This window comes from Neoarius graeffei, chromosome 21 (assembly GCF_027579695.1).
Source record: "Neoarius graeffei isolate fNeoGra1 chromosome 21, fNeoGra1.pri, whole genome shotgun sequence".
In the NCBI taxonomy this organism is placed as follows: Eukaryota; Metazoa; Chordata; class Actinopteri; order Siluriformes; family Ariidae; genus Neoarius; species Neoarius graeffei.
In genome coordinates, this window is record NC_083589.1 from 20,632,634 (window position 1) to 20,655,920 (window position 23,287).

Here is a 23,287-nt window from a genome sequence, read left to right on the forward strand (position 1 = left end):
AGGAGGATATGAGGAGAGTGCAGAGGGAGCTGAAGAGGGGGATAAGGAGAGGCAAGGACAGCTACAGGAGGAAGCTGGAGGAGCACCTCAAGGGGAGCAACACCAGAGAGGTATGGAGAGGCCTGAAAACCATCTCTGGCCACACAAAGGACAGTGGGAGGGGCCTTGTATCTGGGGGCCAAGACTGGACAAATGAGTTGAATCTCTTTTTCAACAGATTTGACTGTGCCACCCCACCCTCCCCCACTCACCATAGTCCTGACCGGTCTGTGATATTACTCCACCCCACCCCACCCATAATACCTCTGACACCAACAGCTCCCTCCTCACACCACATCACCTCCCTGATCCCTGCCAGACCAATCCACACACTCCACTCCCGACCTCACTCTACAGGACTCACACCTCGGCTACACCCCTCGCCTCTCCATAACAGCTGATCAGGTGTTGAAGGAGCTGAGGAGGATCAAGACAAAGAAAGCTGCTGGCTTTCCCTGATGGTATCAACTCCAGACTGCTTAAGGACTGTGCAGATCAGCTCTGTGGGATTTTTCTGTACATTTTCAACCTGAGCCTCAGTCTGGAGAAAGTTCCACTTCTGTGGAAAACATCATGTGTGGTTCCAGTTCCCAAGACTGCGCACCCCAGGGAGCTCAACCACTTTTGGCCAGTAGCTTTAACGTCTCACCTAATGAAGATCATGGAGAGGATTGTTCTCTCCCACCTCTGACACCTGGTGAACAGCAAGATGGACCCCCTGCAGTTCGCATATCGACCGGGCATTGGTGTGGATGACGCTGTCATTTACCTGCTACACCGTTCACTTTTGCACCTGGAGGGCACTGGGAGCAGTGTGAGAATCATGTTCCTTGACTTCTCCAGTGCTTTCAACATAATCCAGCCATCACTGCTTAAGGGGAAGCTGGAGGGAGCTGGTGTCGACTGCCACCTGGCTGCATGGATCATCGACTACCTCATTAACAGACCGCAGTATGTGAGGCTCCGCGACTGTGTGTCTGATGTGGTAGTCTGCAGCACGGGGGCTCCACAGGGTACAGTGCTCTCTCCTTTCCTCTTTACACTTTACACATCTGACTTCAGCTACAACACGGACAGCTGCCAATTCCAGAAGTTCTCAGATGATACAACCATTGTTGGACGTGTGTCAGAGGGGGACGATCTGGAGTACAGAGAGGTCATCACCAACTTTGTCGCCTGGTGCGAACTGAACCACCTGTGCATCAACCCCAGCAAGACAAAGGAGGTGGTGATTGATTTCAGAAGGATGGTTCCTCAAATTGCACCAGTGAACATCCAGAGTTTGGACATTGAGATTGTAGAGGAGTACAAATACCTGGGTGTTCACCTCAACAACAAACTGGACTGGACTAACAACACAGATGTCCTGTACAAGCAGGGCCAAAGTCATCTCCACCTCTTGAGAAGACTGAGGTCTTTTGGTGTGTGCAGGACACTGCTTAGGACTTTTTATGACTCTGTGGTAGCATCAGTGATTTTCTACGCTGTGGTCTGCTGGGGCTGTGGAAGTTCAGAGAGGGACAGGAAGAAACTTAATAAACTGGTCAGAAGGGCTGGCTCAGTCTTGGACTGTCCTCTGGACTCCATTGAGGTGGTGGGTGAGAGGAGGATGTTAGCCAAGCTGACCTCAATCATGGATAACTCCTCTCACCCCCTACATGAGGCTGTGAGGGTTTTAAGCAGCTCTTTTAGTAGTAGACTGCTACACCCATGGTGTAAGAAGGAGAGATACCGCAGGTCATTCATACCTGCTGCTGTCAGACTGTATAACACCCACAACTTGTGACATAGCAACAATAACCTGTTTGTCGTTATATTTGCACTACTTCACTACCTCTGCCATCTCTCATCGATGCAATTATTATGTGCAATAATATAGGCCTTAAACTATTTTTATGCATACTTTATATATATATATATATATTATTTATGTCTATATGTGTGTATATATACACAGAGTCTACCTGTAATGTGCAATTTTTCCAAGCCTCTCAATAAGGCAATTTTTCTATACTTTTTCACGGTAGATAATGCAAATAGCCCTTTGTATTTAATCCTTCATTTGTCTAATTTTTAATTCAGTTTTATTTGTTATCAGTTTGACATTTTCTTGCTACTGTAACACGTGAATTTCCCCGATGTGGGATGAATAAAGTGAATCTAATCTAATCTAATCTAATCTAATCTAATCTAATCTAATCACAGAACACTTTTCCACTTTGCCACAGTCCATTTTAAATGAGCCTTGGCCCTGAGAAGACGTCTGCACTTCTGGATCATGTTTAGATACGGCTTCTTCTTTGAACTATAGAGTTTTAGCTGGCAACGGCGAATGGCACGGTGAATTGTGTTCACAGATAATGTTCTCTGGAAATATTCCTGAGCCCATTTTGTGATTTTCAATACAGAAGCATGCCTGTATGTGATGCAGTGACGTCTAAGGGCCTGAAGATCACGGGCACCTAGTATGGTTTTCTGGCCTTGACCCTTACGCACAGAGATTCTTCCAGATTCTTTGAATCTTTTGATGATATTATGCACTGTAGATGATGATATGTTCAAACTCTTTGCAATTTTACACTGTCGAACTCCTTTCTGATATTGCTCCACTATTTGTCAGCGCAGAATTAGGGGGATTGGTGATCCTCTTCCCATCTTTACTTCTGAGAGCCGCTACCACTCCAAGATGCGCTTTTTATTTCCAGTCATGTTAATGATCTATTGCCAGTTGACCTAATGAGTTGCAATTTGGTCCTCCAGCTGTTCCTTTTTTGTACCTTTAAAGGACCCATGGCATGGTGGTTTGTTGATGCTTTAAACGGGATCATGGAGGCTTCCGGATATTATATCCGCAGCCTTTCTCGAAATGAACCCTCGGAATGTAGATATAGCCTCCTGGAAGAAGGCCCCATTTCAGCCCTTTTCCCAGTGCATCATTTTGCTAATGAGAAGCATGGAGGCGGGGAAGGGTAGAGGGTGGGGGCGTACCATGGGGGGAGGGGGAGGGGCTGCCGTCTGCCTCCCAAGCCGGCCGAGAGCACTCCTCGTCGGGCACGGCCAGGCGGGCGAATGCCCTGGTCCGTCCGCCCTGTCTAAAAAAATGGTACAACTCGAGCCCATGGTAAAACTGGGACTTTGTCATTTTTTCCCACCTGAGGCCCATGGTAAAACTGAGCAGTGGGACTTTGTCATTTTTTTCCGCCTAAGGCCCATGGTAAAACTGCACTTCCAGGAGGGGCTGCCGTCTGCCTCCCAAGCCGGCCGAGAGCACTCCTCATCAGGCATGGCCAGGCGGGCGAATGCCCTGGTCCGTCCGCCCTGTCTAAAAAAAATGGTACAACTCGAGCCCATGGTAAAACTGGGACTTTGTCGTTTTTTTTTTTCAGCTTGAGGCCCATGGTAAAACTGAGCAGTTTTACCATGGAGGAGTGGGGACTTTGCCATTTCCTCCCCCCAACTCACCCCTGGGAGAACCGCTGCCTCCACGGGCGGCCGGTGCCGCTGGAGGGCCGCCCGCGCAACCTCGGCTCCCGACAAAAGATTGGATCTAGGGCTGACTTTCAATGGATCACAGCGATGGAGCTGCTCTGCCACTAACGACACCCCGGCCCAGAATCAGGGAAAAATACCGCGCGCTGACGTCATTAAGGTGCGACGCGAGGAAATAAAATAAATTCAACAAATGTTTGGGTTTTTACTGAACAAACAAACAAATAAAATGAACGAGTGACTTAAAAAAAAGAATGTGGGTGTCTTTGTAAAAACTGTTTTGATTGGCTATTATAACAGAGGTAGTGCAGAGTACCTGGCTAACTGCAGGAAGCGGTTAGCTGCACAGCTAATGTAGCCATTGCAAACGCACCAATTTTAAAACACGGCAAAACGACTTAACAGTTATACACTTACTTGTTCGGTGTTTGTGGCTGATGCGGCAGGGATGCTTAGTACGGACCCAGGCTTCAGTGACAGTTGATGTGCAAAACCTGCCCTGTACTGTCCCAAGTTGTGGAAATATTCCTCAGGAAAATGCTTCCGACAAACATACACCGTCTTAGGTAGACTCGACGGCGTATTATTGAAGTAAATAAAATTAAGCCACTGCGTCTTCAGGGGCTCTCCCGTCGGCAGTAAAAACACATGGATGTGACAACACAGAAAAGACTCTTTTCTGTGTTGTCACATCCATGTACAGCGCAATTTCCATGTTTTGCTCGCTTAGATGATGCCATGTTGTTGTGTCCTCTATGGTCTCCTCACTACAACTGGGCGGGCAATCCATACAGTGGGTGGGAATCCAGAGGGGGGCGTGGGGATCATCTCCCTTGCTGACGTAGTAAAGGGAAGAGCTTATCAACGCGCCATTTTGACGCGCCATTCTCAAATGTTGGGCATAGTTTGGTTTACACATTATGAAATTTCTAGCCACTGGGGTGACTTAAGAAGGTCAAAGGAACTCATTTTAACATTAATAAACCTCAGAAAGTGAAAATTTCATGCCATGGGACCTTTAACTTTTCCAGCCTCTTATTGCCCCTGTCCCAACTTTTTTGAGATGTGTTGCTGTCATGAAATTTCAAATGAGCCAATATTTGACATGAAATTTCAAAATGTCTCACTTTCGACATATGTAGTTTATGTTCTATTGTGAATACAATATCAGTTTTTGAGATTTGTAAATTATTGCATTCCGTTTTTATTTACAATTTGTACTTTGTCTCAACTTTTTTGGAATCGGGGTTGTAGACCACAAGTAATTAGTTCATTATTTGAGGGTTTTGAATCAATGTTTCTTAATTGCTTCTCTCTTTTTTGCTGTTTTGTTTGACAGAAAGCAGATCTGGCAGTGGCTCCCTTGGCTATAACATATGTGAGGGAGAAGGTGATCGATTTTTCTAAGCCCTTCATGACTCTTGGCATCAGCATCCTGTACCGCAAACCCAATGGCACAAACCCTGGCGTCTTCTCCTTCCTCAATCCCCTTTCCCCTGATATCTGGATGTATATTCTGCTGGCTTACTTGGGTGTCAGTTGTGTGCTGTTTGTCATAGCCAGGTAACATGTCAACTTTGATGGAGAAAAAAAGGATATTTTGTCAAGATCAGAAAATTATGCAAAACACTCTTTTTTTTGTACGGTATATTCTTCCATTTTGTTTAACCGCAAAACTTTTGAGTGGTGTCTCAATTCTAAGGCCCTCAGAAGTATTGTGGTTAAAGGTGTGTCACCCTCAGTGTTACTGGCACTATGATACCTAAAAAGAAAGGTCACAATTGTCACCCAAGTTGGTTCAGAATATGCATTCAACAAAATTTTAATGATGTTGCTGTATGATGGGTAAGTTTGTTTTTTGTCTGACTCTTGGAACCCTCTGCATATTACTGAGAAAATGTATGATTTTGTTTTTTAATTAAAGGCAGGCTAATCATAGGAAAATGTATATAATCCAACTAAAAATATAAGAAATATTAGAAACTAGATTTTTCCAGGAAAACAATACAAGCTCACATAATCTTCAGTCAAAATCACATGCAACAATTAACAAAGACACACTACAATGGGGTATATAAGAATGCCCCCCACCACCACCTGATTTCCTCTGTTTTTGCATTTTTGTTACAGTAAATTGTTTCAGATCATCATACAAAAACTCAAGGAGAACATGAGAAAACACAAAACACAGTTTTTACATGATAATCTCCCTCCTCCTGGCAAAACTTAATAAAAGGTTGTGCCATCTTTAGCAGCAACCAGACACTACTGATAACCAGAAATCAGCTTTTCAGGTCATTGTGTAGAAATTTGGCCCACTTTTGTTTGTAGAAGTGCTTTAGTTCAACCACATTGGAGGGCTTTCAGGCATGAAGCAACTACAGTGGTGCTTGAAAGTTTGTGAACCTTTTAGAATTTTCTATATTTCTGCATAAATATGACCTAAAACATCATCAGATTTTCACACAAGTCCTAAAAGTAGATAAAGAGAACCCAGTTAAACAAATGAGACAAAAAATATTATACTTGGTCATTTATTTATTGAGGAAAACGATCCAATATTACATATCTGTAAGTGGCAAAATTATGTGAACCTCTAAAATTAGCAGTTAATTTGAAGGTGAAATTAGAGTCAGGTGTTTTCAATCAATGGGATGACAGTCAGGTGTGAGTGGGCACCCTGTTTTATTTAAAGAACAGGGATATATCAAAGTCTGATCTTCACAACACATGTTTGTGGAAGTGTATCATGGCACACACAAAGGAGATTTCTGAGGACCTCAGAAAAAGCGTTGTTAATGCTCATCAGGCTGGAAAAGGTTACAAAACCATCTTTAAAGAGTTTGTACTCCACCAATCCACAGTCAGACAGATTGTGTACAAATGGAGGAAATTCAAGACCATTGTTACCCTCCCCAGGAGTGGTCGACCAACAAAGATCACTCCAAGAGCAAGGCGTGTAATAGTCGGCGAGGTCACAAAGGACCCCAGGGTAACTTCTAAGCAACTGAAGGCCTCTTTCACATTGGCTAATGTTAATGTTCATGAGTCCACCATCAGGAGAACACTGAACAACAATGGTGTGCATGGCAGGGCTGCAAGGAGAAAGCCACAGCTCTCCAAAAAGAACATTGCTGATCATCTGCAGTTTGCTAAAGATCATGTGGACAAGCCAGAAGGCTATTGGAAAAATGTTTTGTGGACAAATGAGACCAAAATAGAACTTTTTGGTTTAAATGAGAAGTGTTATGTTTGGAGAAAGGAAAACACTGCATTCCAGCATAAGAACCTTATCCCACCTGTGAAACATGGTGGTGATAGTATCATGGTTTGGGCCTATTCTTTAAGTTCGTTTCTTAAGACACGTATTTTTTAGTATGTTACCTCACTTGTTGACAGTTTCGGCGAACACTTCCGCCTTCTTCAAAACAGTCACCAGATGTCGAGTGGTGACGTGCCTTATCAGCTGATGTTACTCTATGGAGGCGTGAACGTCCCGCCCAATTTGACAGGTAGTCCACGCCTCCTGCTGTCAGGTCGCTGCCCCAGGACTGCGCTCCAGGTATGTGACAGCGCGTACGCTCCCTCATCCCGGTTCATCGTCCTCTGCGCCCGCTTACGTATCTCTACTGCCTCCAAAATCCAACGCTGATATCTATTCTCTTCAGCGCGAATGACTCTGGCCTCTTCCCAATTCATAATATGATTCTGTCGTTTGCAGTGGTCTGAAATGGCTGATTTTAAGTTTTCTTGGTTTGCTTTTTCTTTTTCGGATCTTGTGAGTCTTTTTGTTGTTTCTTTTTCACATTCTAATTGGTGTTCTTTCCTGCGAGTGTGGAAGCATCTGCCCGTTTCACCAATATAGACTTTATTGCATGACCGGCAAGGGATTTCATAGATGACATTGCATTTATTGTCCAGTTGTATTTTGTCTTTGGGGTGAACGAGCAGCTGTCGGAGGTTCTTGTATGGTTTGACCGGGGTGTTGATGTGGTATTTCCTCATGGATCGTTGGATGCGTTCTGTAACTCCTTTTATGTATGGTAATGTGACAAAGCCCCGGTTTGTTTTTTCTGTGTTTTTTCTTGTTTGTTTTTTTCCTTTTTTTGTGTCTGTGATTTTCCTTTTCGAATTGCCCACGGTGGATATTGGCAGTTTTTTAATGCCTGTTGGATGTGTTGTTCCTCCTCCTGTCTGTCTTTCTCCTCCGTGATGTTCTGTGTTCGGTCGTATAGTGTTCTGATTACTGACATTTTGTGTGCTATGGGATGTTCAGATGTCCAGAGAAGATATTGATCGGTATGTGTAGGTTTTCTGTATGTTGTAATTCTGATATTACCTTCTTCTGTGTGGTGTATTTTTAGGTCCAGAAATGCTATTGTCCTGTCCGTTTCCTCTTCGTGTGTGAATTTGATGTTGCCTGTCTTGTCTATGGAGTTTAGATGATCCGTGAGTTGTTGTGTGTGACCTGTTTTGGTTATTTCAAGAATGTCATCAACGTATCTTTTCCAGAAGATAGGTTTGCAGTCATCCGGTGCTGTTTCTATGGCTCGGGTTTCCAGATCCTCCATAAAAAAGTGTGCATAGAGTGGCAGATAGCGGGTCTCCCATTGCAAATCCCTCTTTTTGTCTGTAGATTGTACCTCTGTATTGGAAATATGTGGACGTGGAAATGAAATGTAATAGTTTTGTTATGTCCTGTGCTGTAAGTTTTGTACGTTTTTTCAGGGTTCTGTCTGCTTTTAACCGGTTTTCTACTATGTTGAGAGTGTTTGTGACCGGTGTTTTTGTAAAGAGGGATATGACGTCATGTGATACAAAGATTTCATCCTTTTTTATCTTGATTTCCTTTAGTTCTTTCGCCAGTTGTTTTGAGTTTTTGCAGTGGTATTCCGTGAGTCCGAGGAGTGGTTTAATTATGTCTGCCAGTGTCTTGGAAAGGTTGTAAGTAACTGATCCTATACTGTCTACTATGGGTCTTAGGGGTGCTCCATAGAGTAACATCAGCTGATAAGGCACGTCACCACTCGACATCTGGTGACTGTTTTGAAGAAGGCGGAAGTGTTCGCCGAAACTGTCAACAAGTGAGGTAACATACTAAAAAATACGTGTCTTAAGAAACGAACTTAAAGAATAGTTATAATAATCAGACATAATGAATTTTCACTACATGGTTTGGGCCTGTTTTGCTACATCTGGGCCAGGACAGCTTGCCATCATTGATGGAACAGTGAATTCTGAATTATACCGCGCATTCTAAAGAAAAATGTCAGGACATCTGTCCATGAACTGAATCTAAAGAGAAGGTTGGTCATGCAGCAAGACAACGACCCTAAGCGCAAAAGTCGTTCTACCAAAGAATGGTTAAAGAAGCATAAAGTTAATGTTTTGGAATGGCCAAGTCAAAGTCCTGACCTTAATCCAATCGAAATGTTGTGGAAGGACCTGAAGCGAGCAGTTCATGTGAGGAAACCCACCAACATCCCAGAGTTGAAGCTGTTCTGTACAGAGGAATGGGCTAAAATTCCTCCAAGCTGGTGTGCAGGACTGATCAACAGTTACTGGAAATGTTTAGCTGCAGTTATTGCTGCACAAGGGGGGGGGGGGGGGGGGGGGGGGGGGTCGTCACACCAGAAACTGAAAGCAAAGGTTCACATACTTTTGCCACTCATGGATATGTAATTTTGGATCATTTTCCTCAATAATTAAATGACCAAGTATAATATTTTGTCTCATTTGTTTAACTAGGTTCTCTTTATCTCCTTTTAGGACTTGTGTGAAAATCTGATGATGTTTTAGGTCATATTTATGCAGAAATATAGAAAATTCTAAAGGGTTCACAAACTTTCAAGCACCATTGTATTTAAGGTCTTGGGGTTCAAGTTAGGACTTTGACTATGCCAGTACAAAACCTTAATTTAGATTTGTTTCAGCCATTCATAGGAGGACTTGCTCTTGTGCTTTGGATCATTACACAACTGCACTTGAGCTTTTGTTCACAAAGTGACAGACATTCTCATTCAGGATTTTCTGGTAGAGAGCAGAATTCATGGTTATAGCAATTTGCCTAGGCCCTGAAACAGCAAAGCATCCAATACTATCACAATACCGCCACCATTTTTGACTGTTGGTATGATGTTCTTAGTAAGGAACACCAAGTTAGTTTTACGACAGATGAAACAGAAACCATGTCTTTCAAATGTTTCACTTTTGACTTATCAATCCATAGAACTTCATTATAAAATGCTAGGCAGTCATCAAGGTGTTTTTTGACAGATGAGTCTTTGTTACTCTTGGTTAGCAGTGGCTTTCACCTTGCAACTCAACCATGGATACCATTTTTGCCCAATAGTTGAACAAGATGAACAAGACCTACAGTTCTTTAGATGTTCCTGTGAGTTCTTTTGTGACTTTCTGGATGACAAGCCTCTTGGAAGAATTTTGGTAGGTCAGTGACTTCTGGGAAGATTCACAACTCTTCCAAGTTTTCTCCAAACTGTGGTTTGATGGAGTCCCAGAACCTTAGAAATAAGTGGCTTTGTAACTCTTTCCACGCTGATATATTTCAACTTACTTTTTCATCTCTTTTGGAATTTCTTTTGATTGTGACATAGTGTGCTGCTTGCTGAGAACTTTTAGCTTACTTCACATTGCTGGAAATGGTATACAGTATTTAAGTGATGTTTAGATTCAACAAGGTTGGCAGAACCCAATTATCATATCAATTAAATTTGGTTAACTGGTTGATTAAATAACTAAGGGGAGGAATTATACTGCAACCCTGCTATAACAAACTCTTTTACGATGAACGTTCACATATAAGAAACTAAGTTTGTCTCCCACCTTTAATGACAATGAGTCTTCAAAACAAACATTACTGAGCTATGCACTCCTCTTTCCCCCAGAGACAAGCAATAAGTAATCAAGTCTGCAGTCAAGTTAAAAATACGTGTTAACGCCATAAAACAAAGGCTTAATGACGATGATCGAGAACAGCAATCATTGACTTCAAAAAATCCCTTAAAAAGGACTTTACAAGCTAAAAGCAGTTTTACTCGAGTCTTTACTCCATAAGCATTGTTGTCATGGCTCCTCGTAAACGTAAGATACTCTCTGCAGGCGATAGATGGATATGATCACTGGAAGAGTTTTATTTAAAACACACTGGCAAACAGATCCAAATCACTGATCAAAAATCAGTCAGGCAATGGTCAAGTGAGGCATAGACAGGATATCAAAGGCGGAGACAAAGGGCAAAATCCAAAACACAAAATAGAGGCAGAAAACAGAATATCAGCACAGTGCTACAAAAAAGCTTGGTAATATGAGACACAAGGTACAGCGTGTCGACTTTGCAAAGTCTGTGTGTAGTGAGAGTCCTTATGAGCACATGCTGTGATTGTTCTCTAATCTGGAACAGGTGCATGCTAATTAGCCCTGATGGCGCTGCGCGCGTGTATGAGAATAGTAGTTCGAGGTGCGCCACTGCATTTGTGTAGATGTGACATCTTTGAAGGCAAACTTCATATCATGGACTGTAAAGTGTGATGAGAAAGCAATGAATTTGTCGAAAGAATATGGTATCCCGAACAAATCAATTCCAACTTTTAAAGCAAAAGAAAAAGGGCACCAAGCCTTTATCAATAACTGCAATCAGCATGATGGACTGAAAAGAAAGAAGATGTGGCAAGCAAATGATGGCGAGTGTGACTTATTTCCTTTATTTAAGAGTGACTTATTTCCTTTACTTCGTAAATATGTAAGTGAATTCAGTGTAAATATACATTAAACACAGTTGGTCTTATTTTACATAAGAGTGAATGTTTGGCATGACAAGTGGGTCCATTTCAGTATTATGAACTTTTCAGTATAACAAAGTATTTGGACGTCCCCCAAGGAGTTTGTTATAATGGAGCTGCGGTTTACTTTTTTTTCTTTTTTTTAATCTCACAGGGACAGTTGGTGTTAGAAAATGTTTTTTTTCCTTCAATAAATGAAATGATCATTTAAAAACTATTTTTTTATTTACTCACATTGTTTTGTCTTTGAATTTTTTTATTTTAAAAAATATTTAAATAGAAGAAATAATGAAATACTTTTTTTCATGGCACTGTATATTAAACAGACCCCCAATTTCCTGTTGGGTTCCAATAATTCTGGGGTTGACTGTACATCACAGGTCCTCAATTCCAGTCCTGCAGTTTATCAGGATTTAGTTATTTACCTGCTCTAACACTCATACTCAGCCTGTTAATGAGTGAGTAATTTGAATTGAATGTCTTTGATCAGTTGAATCATCAAATTATGCTGGTCTCTGGCCAATCAGGACTGGAGACAAATACCCCTGAGTTTATAAGCCTGTTTTGGGGTGCTTCCTTTCATTTAATAATTTCCTGTAGACCAATAGACATATATGTACTCTACATGAAAGAAGAAATATCAGTTCTATAGTCTTTGGTCAAGGTGGATTGCTTGACCATCTAATAACAGGTAATGCAATAAGAGCTGCTTGGATAATAGAGCTTCAGCTACTGGACATAGAGTGCTTATTCATTTATTATAAATCTATTGAATTATTTAAAAGGCAGGCATATTCAGCATAAAATGAATGGATAATTCAGTTTAATGAACTATTCAAATGTCCTACTGATTGTAAGATAACACTGGACAAATCCATTTAACAGTAATGACCATATCTTTAAGAGAATACAAGATCAGTCATTCCATTGAGGGACAATTGTTTTATGTATGGCACTTTTCATCTTTCATTAATGCTTGTCTAACCATCTTTTTCTTTTTCTCTACATCAGGTTCAGCCCATATGAGTGGTATAATCCTCATCCATGTAACCCTGATTCTGATATGGTGGAGAATAATTTCACTCTGCTAAATAGTTTCTGGTTCGGAGTTGGTGCTCTCATGCAACAAGGTAGACGCTTCAGCCTGTCTGTGCTATTATTCTGGCTCACTGTAGCCCAGTCGGCTTCTCTGGGGCCCCATTTGGTTTAGAGCTGGTACTACAGGCTGCAAAGGACTCTGTGTGTGTTCACACAATATAGAATTTACTGAGAGAAAGCTGGGTAGGACGGTGGTGTAGTGGTTAGCACTGTCACCTCAGAGCAAGAAGGTTCTGGGTTTGAGCCCAGTGGCCGACGGGGGCCTTTCTGTGTGGAGTTTGCATGTTCTCCCTGTGTTTGCGTGGGTTTCCTCTGGGTGCTCTGGTTTCCCCCACAGTCCAAAGACATGCAGGTTAGGTTAATTGGTGGCTCTAAATTGACCATAGGTGTGAATGTGAATGTAGAATAGAGTAGCTTTACTGTCATTGTAAATAAATACAATGAAATTAAATGCAATCTTTGGTGCAAAAAAAAAGTGTGTGAATGGTTGTTTGTCTCTATGTGTCAACCCTGCGATGATCTGGTGACTTGTCCAGGGTGTACCCCGCCTTTTGCCCATAGTCAGCTGGGATAGGCGCCAGGTTGACCGTGACCCTGCACAGGATAAGTGGTTATGAATAATGGATGGATGGATGAGAGAAAGCTGCACTTCAGTAAAACAAACAAACAAACAAACACAGTAGCTCCATCAGTTATACTTGTAACAGGCTGATGCTCAGAATGCTTTTCACAACACAGACATTCATTTGAATGCATACTCTTCAATATACCTTGCATGCTTGAGAGTGAAGGTGCTTCTTCCTCTGCACCATCGCTGCAATTCATTTAGCAAGTAGAAACCACTAGAAATAATAACATATAATTAGTTCAATTTATAGTGAGTTAAATCATTACAAAGTCCTGTGCGATGCTGTTTCCCAATAGCACTCAAGAGAACAGCACAAAAGGATACACTTAAAAATTAAGATAGCATGGCATTTCAAGGTTTACCCATTAGATAGATTACACTTCAGATTGTGATTTAAGCAGTTTGATTTTTACCAAATGCATAAAATGCATGCACGTTGATAAAAATCTAGTCATGAGTTTCAACAACAACAAAAAGATTCCAGAAAACACTGTAAAATAGCAACACCAGACATGGCCTGGCTTGAGAGTTCATGATACAGCAATACCCAGAAGTCATTATCTATAGAGCTCAGTGAAAATATGCATCTTAATATGGAAAATATGAGAGATGAGACTGCTATACACTGTACCCTAGGGAATGAACACTACAGAGTCCCTTGCCACTGTAGTTTGCCCCATAGGGGTCAGTGGGAGGTGGTGATGAGGTTTGAAGTTACCTTGGGTGCATGAAAGTATGACCCAACAAGGTTTTCAGTTGGATGAGAGACAAAACTTCTATTCTATTTTGTTCTGTGCAGTCTAATTCTGCTTTGGGGAAAATGCATGAAATTACAAGTGTTAGTGTGTCACACATTTTTGGCCAAGCGTATGCAATCTCCATAGTTGCCAGATATCTAGAAATATCTAGACTTTTAAACAAACAACATGTTTGCAATAATATATACAACCCCGATTCCAAAAAAGTTGGGACAAAGTACAAATTGTAAATAAACACGGAATGCAATAATGTGGAAGTTTCAAAATTCCATATTTTATTCAGAATAGAACATAGATGACATATCAAATGTTTAAACTGAGAAAATGTATCATTTAAAGAGAAAAATTAGGTGATTTTAAATTTCATGACAACAACACATCTCAAAAAAGTTGGGACAAGGCCATGTTTACCACTGTGAGACATCCCCTTTTCTCTTTAAAACAGTCTGTAAATGTCTAGGGACTGAGGAGACAAGTTGCTCAAGTTTAGGGATAGGAATGTTAACCCATTCTTGTCTAATGTAGGATTCTAGTTGCTCAACTGTCTTAGGTCTTTCTTATCGTATCTTCCGTTTTATGATGCGCCAAATGTTTTCTATGGGGGAAAGATCTGGACTGCAGGCTGGCCAGTTCAGTACCCGGACCCTTCTTCTACACAGCCATGATGCTGTAATTGATGCAGTATGTGGTTTGGCATTGTCATGTTGGAAAATGCAAGGTCTTCCCTGAAAGAGACATCGTCTGGATGGGAGCATATGTTGCTCTAGAACCTGGATATACCTTTCAGCATTGATGGTGTCTTTCCAGATGTGTAAGCTGCCCATGGCACACGCACTAATGCAACCCCATACCATCAGAGATGCAGGCTTCTGAACTGAGCGCTGATAACAACTTGGGTCGTCCTTCTCCTCTTTAGTCCAAATGACATGGTGTCCCTGATTTCCATAAAGAACTTCACATTTTGATTCGTCTGACCACAGAACAGTTTTCCACTTTGCCACAGTCCATTTTAAATGAGCCTTGGCCCAGAGAGGACGTCTGCGCTTCTGGATCATGTTTAGATACGGCTTCTTCTTTGAACTATAGAGTTTTAGCTGGCAATGGCAGATGGCATGGTGAATTGTGTTCACAGATAATGTTCTCTGGAAATATTCCTGAGCCCATTTTGTGATTTCCAATACAGAAGCATGCCTGTATGTGATGCAGTGCCATCTAAGGGCCCGAAGATCACGGGCACCCAGCATGGTTTTCCGGCCTTGACCCTTACACACAGAGATTCTTCCAGATTCTCTGAATCTTTTGATGATATTATGCACTGTAGATGATATGTTCAAACTCTTTGCAATTTTACACTGTCAAACTCCTTTCTGATATTGCTCCACTATTTGTCAGCGCAGAATTAGGGGGATTGGTGATCCTTTTCCCATCTTTACTTCTGAGAGCCACTGCCACTCCAAGATGCTCTTTTTATACCCAGTCATGTTAATGACCTATTGCAAATTGACCTAATGAGTTGCAATTTGGTCCTCCAGCTGTTCCTTTTTTGTACCTTTAACTTTTCCAGCCTCTTATTGCCCCTGTCCCAACTTTTTTGAGATGTGTTGCTGTCATGAAATTTCAAATGAGCCAATATTTGGCATGAAATTTCAAAATGTCTCACTTTCGACCTTTGATATGTTGTCTATGTTCTATTGTGAATACAATATCAGTTTTTGAGATTTGTAAATTATTGCATTCCGTTTTTATTTACAATTTGTACTTTGTCCCAACTTTTTTGGAATCGGGGTTTTATATATATATATATATATATATATATATATCCCTGTGATTACCTGGCGACTTGTCCAGGGTGTACCCCATAGTCAGGTCAGCTGGGATAGGCTCCAGCTTGCCTGCGACCCTGTAGAACAGGATAAAGCGGCTAGAGATAATGAGATTATATATATATATATATATATATATATATATATATATATATATATATATACACTGTGTATATAATATATACTGTGTGTGTGTTATATAACAGTATCAAAATATAGCAGCTCATGTTTTTGGACAAATAACAAAAAGAAAGGTAGTTGGTACCACCACTCACTGTCTGATTTCAGCCTTCCTTGGGTGTATAAATAAAAACAGTACTTATTTTTCAACTAATGACAATATTCTCTAGGTAAGTAAAAAGCTATGTCTTTTAAAAGTATCAGTGAACTATGTTGGTAGTAAACTATGAAGTGTAATGTACTCTAGCACAGAAATTTAGAAACGTTTATGTAGAAGAGAAATGGTTTATGGTAGAAGATTTAGACTTGGATGGAGGAAGGGAACCTTCCAGGTAAAATGGCTCACTTGTTACCAGGTCTTCCTTTTTTCCTGTTTTCCATTATTTTCCTCTTTTTTAAAATCCTTCTCAATCCTGTACTGCCATTTGCTCCCCTTTCCACTGTACTGTCTGCACTGTACTACAGGGTCTGAGCTGATGCCCAAGGCTTTGTCTACCAGAATAGTTGGAGGAATCTGGTGGTTCTTCACTTTGATCATCATTTCATCATACACAGCAAACCTTGCTGCATTCCTCACTGTGGAGAGAATGGAGTCTCCCATTGACTCAGCTGATGACCTGGCCAAGCAGACAAAGATCCCCTATGGTGTAGTTGAAGATGGATCTACCATGACATTCTTCAAGGTGCTACAGCTGAAATCAAACAAGAGAGTTATTTTTTTACAGTCCATTTTCATCTGAGGAGATAAGTTCATAAGCTATTTAGAAGAATTATGCCTTCATCAGATTCTAAGACAGAACCTTGTTTTGGATGTAAATGACCAGAAATTATTTAGAGCTCACTAAAGCAATTCATAGATGGTCATTTCGCTATTATCTTTTAAAATGAATCAGCACTAAATATTTTCTCTCCATTCTCCTTATGTAGAAGACAAAGATCTCTACTTATGATAAGATGTGGGAGTTCATGAACAGCAGGAGGCAATCTGTGATGGTAAAGAGTGTAGAAGAGGGCATCCATCGAGTGCTGACTTCTGACTATGCATTCCTCATGGAGTCCACCACAATCGAGTTTGTCACTCAACGCAACTGCAATCTTACACAGGTTGGAGGCCTCATCGATTCCAAGGCCTATGGTGTAGGAACACCTATGGGTAAATACTACAACCTGTAACTGTAGTTCATAGTAGAATTGTCATATGCAACTTTTCTTTACACTTTTATTAGTTTTATGGTACAATTTGAACTTTTGGAAGCATGACCAAATGGCTGGGTGGCACGGTGGTACAGTGATTAGCACTGTTGCCTTACAGCAAGAAGGTTCCAGCTTTGAACCTCATGGCCAACTGGGGCCTTTCTATGTGGAGTTTGCATGTTCTCCCTGTGTCTGGGTGAATTCGCTCTGGGTGCTCCGGTCTCCTCTCACAGTCCAAGGACAGGTGGATTAGGTCAATTGGCTCCTTGAAATTGCCCATAGGTGTGAATGGTTGTTTGTCTCTGTTTTAGCCCTGTGATAGATTGGCAGTTTTCCCAGGTTGTACCCCACCTCTCACCCAAATTCAGCTGGGATTGGCTCCAGCTTCTCCAATGACCCTGACAGATAAACAGTATAGATAATGGATGGATGGATGGATGGATGGATGGATGGATGGATGGACTGAGGGGCTGGAAGAATACTACAATTAATTCTGGTTTCTACAAGATGACTGCCCCATAACATTATTGAATTTCTGCACTGGATGGATTTTGAGACAGATACTTACAATGTGTCGGCATATAATTTATTTAATACATTTAAAACATACCCAACATACAAATTCACGCATAATGGGTTAAGTAAAATATAGACAAGATTTACAAGGAATTGGCAGAGAAGTGACACTTCTGAGGGTTTTAAGTAAGTTACTGAGTTCCTAGCACAGGCACAGCCTATGACAGTTATTGTTATGTGACCTACTAATGATATTTGCCTGGTCCCATGCACTACAGCAAGTTTATAATGAAGGTCGAAACAATCAGATTGTATTAAAATGAGTTGTACATAGTATGCATGAAACATTCAGTGTAACAATGATGTATACATCATGAAGACACTCCCATTTCTGTGATTTGTACGGAGATTGCTTTTCTGTGCAAAATAATTATAATCACTACAGACTGGCAACATTATTTAACAGACATACAGTATGTCCAGAAATCTTATCTCATCTGTAAAGCACTTAGTTTTTTTTAATTCATTGAAGTGATATGTTTTGTCCTCATAGGCTCTCCTTACCGAGACAAGATCACAATAGCGATCTTGCAGTTGCAAGAAGAAGGAAAGCTTCACATGATGAAAGAGAAATGGTGGCGAGGAAATGGTTGTCCAGAGGAGGAAAGCAAAGAGGCAAGTGCACTTGGAGTGCAAAACATCGGGGGCATTTTCATCGTGCTCGCTGCAGGCTTGGTCCTGTCTGTTTTTGTGGCAGTGGGGGAAGTGCTATACAAGTCCAAACAGAATGCACAGATGGAGAAGGTAAGCGGTTACATGTCTTGTTTGTGAAAAAAATAAATAAATAAAAATACAGGGTGTTGTATATTTTCTGCATTTTTTATTTTATTTTTTTACATTTTTTCTTTGGCAAATAAAGATGGGAGACTACATACCATACTAAACAGCTTGGGATCACCAAATTTGTAATATATGCTATGCAAAGATCAACACAAAAATACACTGTATGGCCAAAAATACAGTATGTGGACACTTAACAATCATACCCATAATTATGTGCTTGGTGAACATCTCATTCCAGATGTAGTTCCCCTATGGTTGTAATAATAAGCTCCATTTGTCTGGGAAGGCTTTCCAAGAGATTTTGGAGCATGCCTGTGGGGATTTCTGATCATTCACCTACAACAGCATTAGTGAGCTCAGGCACTGATGTTGGGTGGTGAGGCCTGAGGTGTAGCCAGTGTTCCAGTTCACTTTTTTTGCACAAGGGCATTGTCATGCTGGAATAGGTTTGGGCCTCTTAGTTTCAGGGAATGGAAATCGTAAGGCTACAGCATACAAAGATATTCTAGTCAACTGTGTGCTTCCACCATTGTGGCAACAGTTTGAGGAAGAACCACATATGGGTGTGATGGTGTCCACAAACATTTTGCCAGGAGACATATGGTATTTTATGAATATCTCACTCCTGTCAAAATTAATTCTTAGCCCTCTTCCTCTCTCTTAAATCTGTTTAGTCCAGCCTTCTTCAGGGGTCAATTCACTTTTGGGCTAGAGCTCAGTTTGACTGTTACCACCAACTGTGACAGTGAAAGCAAAACAGAAATGATCAAATTTGTTTCCCAGCATTGTTTCTTATCATCCAAGTACAGTGTCTTGCAAAAGCATTCATCCACTTTGGTGTTTGTCCTATTTTGTCGCATTACAAGCTGGAATTAAAATGGATTTTTGCAGGGTTAGCACCATTTGATTTACACAACATGCCTACCACTTTCCAGGTGCAAATTGTTGTTTTATTGTGGCACAAACAATAATTAAGATGAGCAAACAGAAATCTGGAGTGTGCATAGGTATTCACCCCCCAAAGTCAATACATTGTAGAGCCACCTTTTGCTGCAATTACAGCTGCAAGTCTCTTGGGGTATGTCTCTATGAGCTTAGCACATCTAGTCAATGGGATTTTTGCCCATTCCTCAAGGCAAAACTGCTCCAACTCCTTCAAGTTAGATGGGTTACGTTGGTGTACAGCAATCTTCAAATTATGCCACATATTCTCAATTGGATTGAGGTCTGGGCTTTGACTAGGCCATTCCAATACATTTAAATGTTTCCCTTTAAGCCACTCCACTGCAGTTTTAGCAGGATGTTTAGGGTCACTGTCCTGCTGGAATGTGAACCTTCATCTCAGTCGCAAACCTCTGGCTGACTCAAACAGGATTTCCTCCAGAATTGCCCTGTATTTAGTGCCATCCATCTTATCTTCAATCCTGATCAGCTTTTCTGTCCCTGGAGATGAAAAACATCCCCACAGCATGATGATGCCACCACCATGCTTCATTGTAGGAATGGTGTTCTCAGGGTGATCGGAAGTGTTGGGTTTGTGCCACACATGGTATTTCCCATGATGGCCAAAATGTTCAGTTATAGTCTCATCTGACCAGAGAATCTTCTTCCATGTGTTTGGGGAGTCTGCCACATGCTGTTGCGAAAACTCCAAATGTGTTTTTTTTTCCTGGCCATTCTTCCATAAAGCCCCACTCTGTGGAGTGTACGGCTTAAATTGGTTCTCTGGACAGATAATCCTATTTCCACTGTAGATCTTTGCAGCTCCTTTAGTGTTATCTTTGGTGTTTTTGTTGCATCTCTGATAAATGCCCTCCTTGGCCAGTCTGTTAGTTTTGGTGAGTTGCCTTCTCTTGTCAGGTTTGTCGTGGTGCCATATTCTTTCCATTTTGCTATAATGGAAAGTATAAACGGTGGTGTAGTGGTTAGCACTGTCGCCTCACAGCAAGAAAGTTCTGGGTTTGAGCCCAGCGGCTGGCAGGGGCCTTTCTGTGTGGAGTTTGCATGTTCTCCTTGTGTCTGCGTGGGTTTCCTCTGGGTGCTCCGGTTTCCCCCACAGTTCAAAGACATGCAGTTACTGTAGGTTAACATGGGGTGGTCTTGGGCTGAGGTGGCCTTGGGCTGAAGTGCCCTTGAGCAAGGTACCTAACCCCTAACTGTCCCCTGGGTGCTGTAGTGTGGCTGTCTACTGCTCTGTGTGTGTGTGTGTGTGTGTGTGTGTGTGTGTGTGTGTGTGTGTGTGTGTTCACTGCTTCAGATGGGTTAAATGCAGAGGATGAATCTCACTGTGCTTGAGTGTGCATGTGACAAATAAAGGTTTCTTCTTCTTCTTTAATCAAATTTCGTATTGATTATAAAATACTACTATTGACCTTTAAAGCACTGAATGGTCTCGCACCACAGTACCTGAGTGAACTTCTGGTCCTCTCTGACCCGCCACACCTACTTAGATCAAAAGGTGCAGGCTATCTGCTGGTACCTCATATAGTGAAGGCTATATCAGGGGGCAGAGCCTCTTCTTACAAAGCCCCACAGTTAGGGAACAGCGTTCCAAGTAATATTCAGGAATCAGACACAGTCTCAGCATTTAAGTCTAGGCTGAAAACATATCTGTTTAGTCAAGCCTTGTGTTAATGGTGTTTATGAGGTAAAGGTGTAGATCTGGAGGGTCCTCAGACATAGAGTGTTTTGGTAAACTGGGATGTATGGATGCTGTCAGTCCCCCACTCACTTGCTCGCTCGAGTTTGCTGACGGTGTAGTGGCTGGCTGCTTTATGTCCCAGGGCTCCCTCATGCCTGTGTTACCTTCTGGCTCTCCCCTTTTAGTTATGCTGTCATAGTTAGTTGCCAGAGTCCCTGATTGTACTCCGTGTAATATGTATACTGTTCCTACTTATTCAGATGACATTGGGCATACTTAACAACCTGTGTTTTCTCCCCGCCCCCATCTGTCCCTTTGAGTTACATGTCGGTCCTGGGATCGAGATGCTGACCTCTTCTGCTCCTCGGACCTGCCTGATCCATCCTGGTGCCCTGTGTCTGGTTGGAGTTTCACCACATCACTCCTGTGGAGGACGGCCCCATGTGGACAGTTGAAAGTCACACCTGGAGGACGCTCTGGACACTTACAGTAATGCTTTTATGGCTGAGGACTACAGTTGACTTGCTAACTTTAGGACTGCAGTTGTCATGAACACTTTTGCACTCAAGTTTCCATCAATGAAGTGTTATAACATCAACGAAACTGACTTCATGTTAAAACTGTTAATGTTATAGTCATGTTGTCTGTTGTTGCCCAAATGAGGATGGGCTCCCTTTTGAGTCTGGTTCCTCTCGAGGTTTCTTCCTCATGTCGTCTGAGGGAGTTTTTCCTTGCCACCATCACCACAGGCTTGCTCATTGGGGATAGATTAGGGATAAAATTAGCTCATGTTTTAAGTCATTCAAATTCTGTAAAGCTGCTTTGCGACAATGTTTATTGTTAAAAGCGCTATACAGATAAACTTGACTTGACTTCTTCATATTCTTTCCATTTTGCTATAATGGATTTAATGGTGCTCTGTGGGATATTCAAAGTTTGGGATATTTTTTAATTTTTAACTGATCTATACTTCTCCACAACTTTGTCTCTGGCCTGTCTGGAGTGCTCCTTGCTTTTCATGTTGCTTGTTGTAGTGTTGTAGAATCAGGATCCTTCCAGAACAGGTTGATTTGTACAGACATCATGTGACCGATCATGTGACACTTTGATTGCACACAGGTGGATCTTAATCAACTAATTATGTGACTTATGAAGCAAACTGGTTGGACCAGGTCTTATTTAGGGGTTTCATATGAAAGGGGGTGAATACCTATGCACACTTCAGATTTCTGTTTTTTCATCTTAATTATTGTTTGTGTCACAAAAAAAAAACAATTTGCACCTTTAAAGTGATAGGCATGTTGTGTAAATCAAATGGTACTAACCCCCCCCCCAAAAAAAAAAAAATTCCAGCTTGTAATGTGACAAAACAGGACAAACACCAAGGGGGATGAATACTTTTGCAAGACACTGTCATTTTTTCATATTCACTTGTGTACTATTTTTTTATTGGCCATTAAATAATCAATTTTAGATTCAAGAGTTATATGCTCAGAGTTTGGTCCAAAATCAGTGTTTGATTCACTGACTCATTTTGACTTGCTAGAAAATAGACTGGGTGACAATAAATAAGAGTGAGTTCTCAATCATGAGTCTTGCATATTTTATTCACCGTGCCAGAGTAGATGTGACTAGCATAGACTTTGTAGCTACAATTAGACTTAAAGTTATTAACACATAGTTCATGAAATATGTCATAGAAAGCATGTATTTGTTGTTTTAACATATGAAAAGCCCATGAAGCCCATTGATGACTATTAATTAAAATAAGTAATTTTTAGAGAATCATTGGTTGAATCAGTTTAACCACTTTTTTTTACTCATTTTGTTTAGATTTTTCCAATCCTTTCTTCTTTTTCTCCTCTGATTTTCCAGCGATCCTTTTGTAGTGCCATGGTGGATGAGCTAACTGTGTCTCTGAAGTGTCAGCGGCGACTCAAACAAAAACCTCAGCCTCCTGCCATTGTCAAAACTGAGGAAGTGATAAACATGCACACCTTCAATGACAGAAGACTGCCAGGAAAAGAGACCATGGCTTGAGACTCATCACTTCCCTGCCTCTCTCCCCTCTCAGGGAGGTGTGAGAAAGTGTGGGGCAAGAGGGTGCGTAGGGCAGGAATCAATTCCGCAATGCCTTTGGGTCCACCTGGACCAACCCAGCTCTTGTCCTCAGAGATGTTTCCTGTGGAAATCCAGATACCTGGGCAAAATAGATCTGTAAACCTTTACAGACCTGCATAGCAATTACATCAGTTTAAAGTCTCTTGCTATGTCTCACA

At 41.4% G+C, this 23,287-nt stretch overlaps 1 protein-coding gene across 1 annotated transcript in view; it reads left to right on the forward strand.

Annotated features, from left to right (window-relative positions):
• The window catches only part of LOC132869568 (glutamate receptor ionotropic, kainate 2), a 219,363-nt gene extending 196,315 nt beyond the window's left edge, over window positions 1-23,048 (forward strand). Inside the window, exons 11-16 of the mRNA XM_060902809.1 lie at window positions 4,868-5,091; window positions 12,339-12,457; window positions 16,280-16,497; window positions 16,742-16,967; window positions 18,078-18,328; window positions 22,884-23,048. Of these exons, the coding sequence (XP_060758792.1) occupies window positions 4,868-5,091; window positions 12,339-12,457; window positions 16,280-16,497; window positions 16,742-16,967; window positions 18,078-18,328; window positions 22,884-23,048 (1,203 nt within the window). The remainder of the gene's footprint in view (window positions 1-4,867; window positions 5,092-12,338; window positions 12,458-16,279; window positions 16,498-16,741; window positions 16,968-18,077; window positions 18,329-22,883) is intronic.
• Window positions 23,049-23,287: the final 239 nt, after the last annotated feature.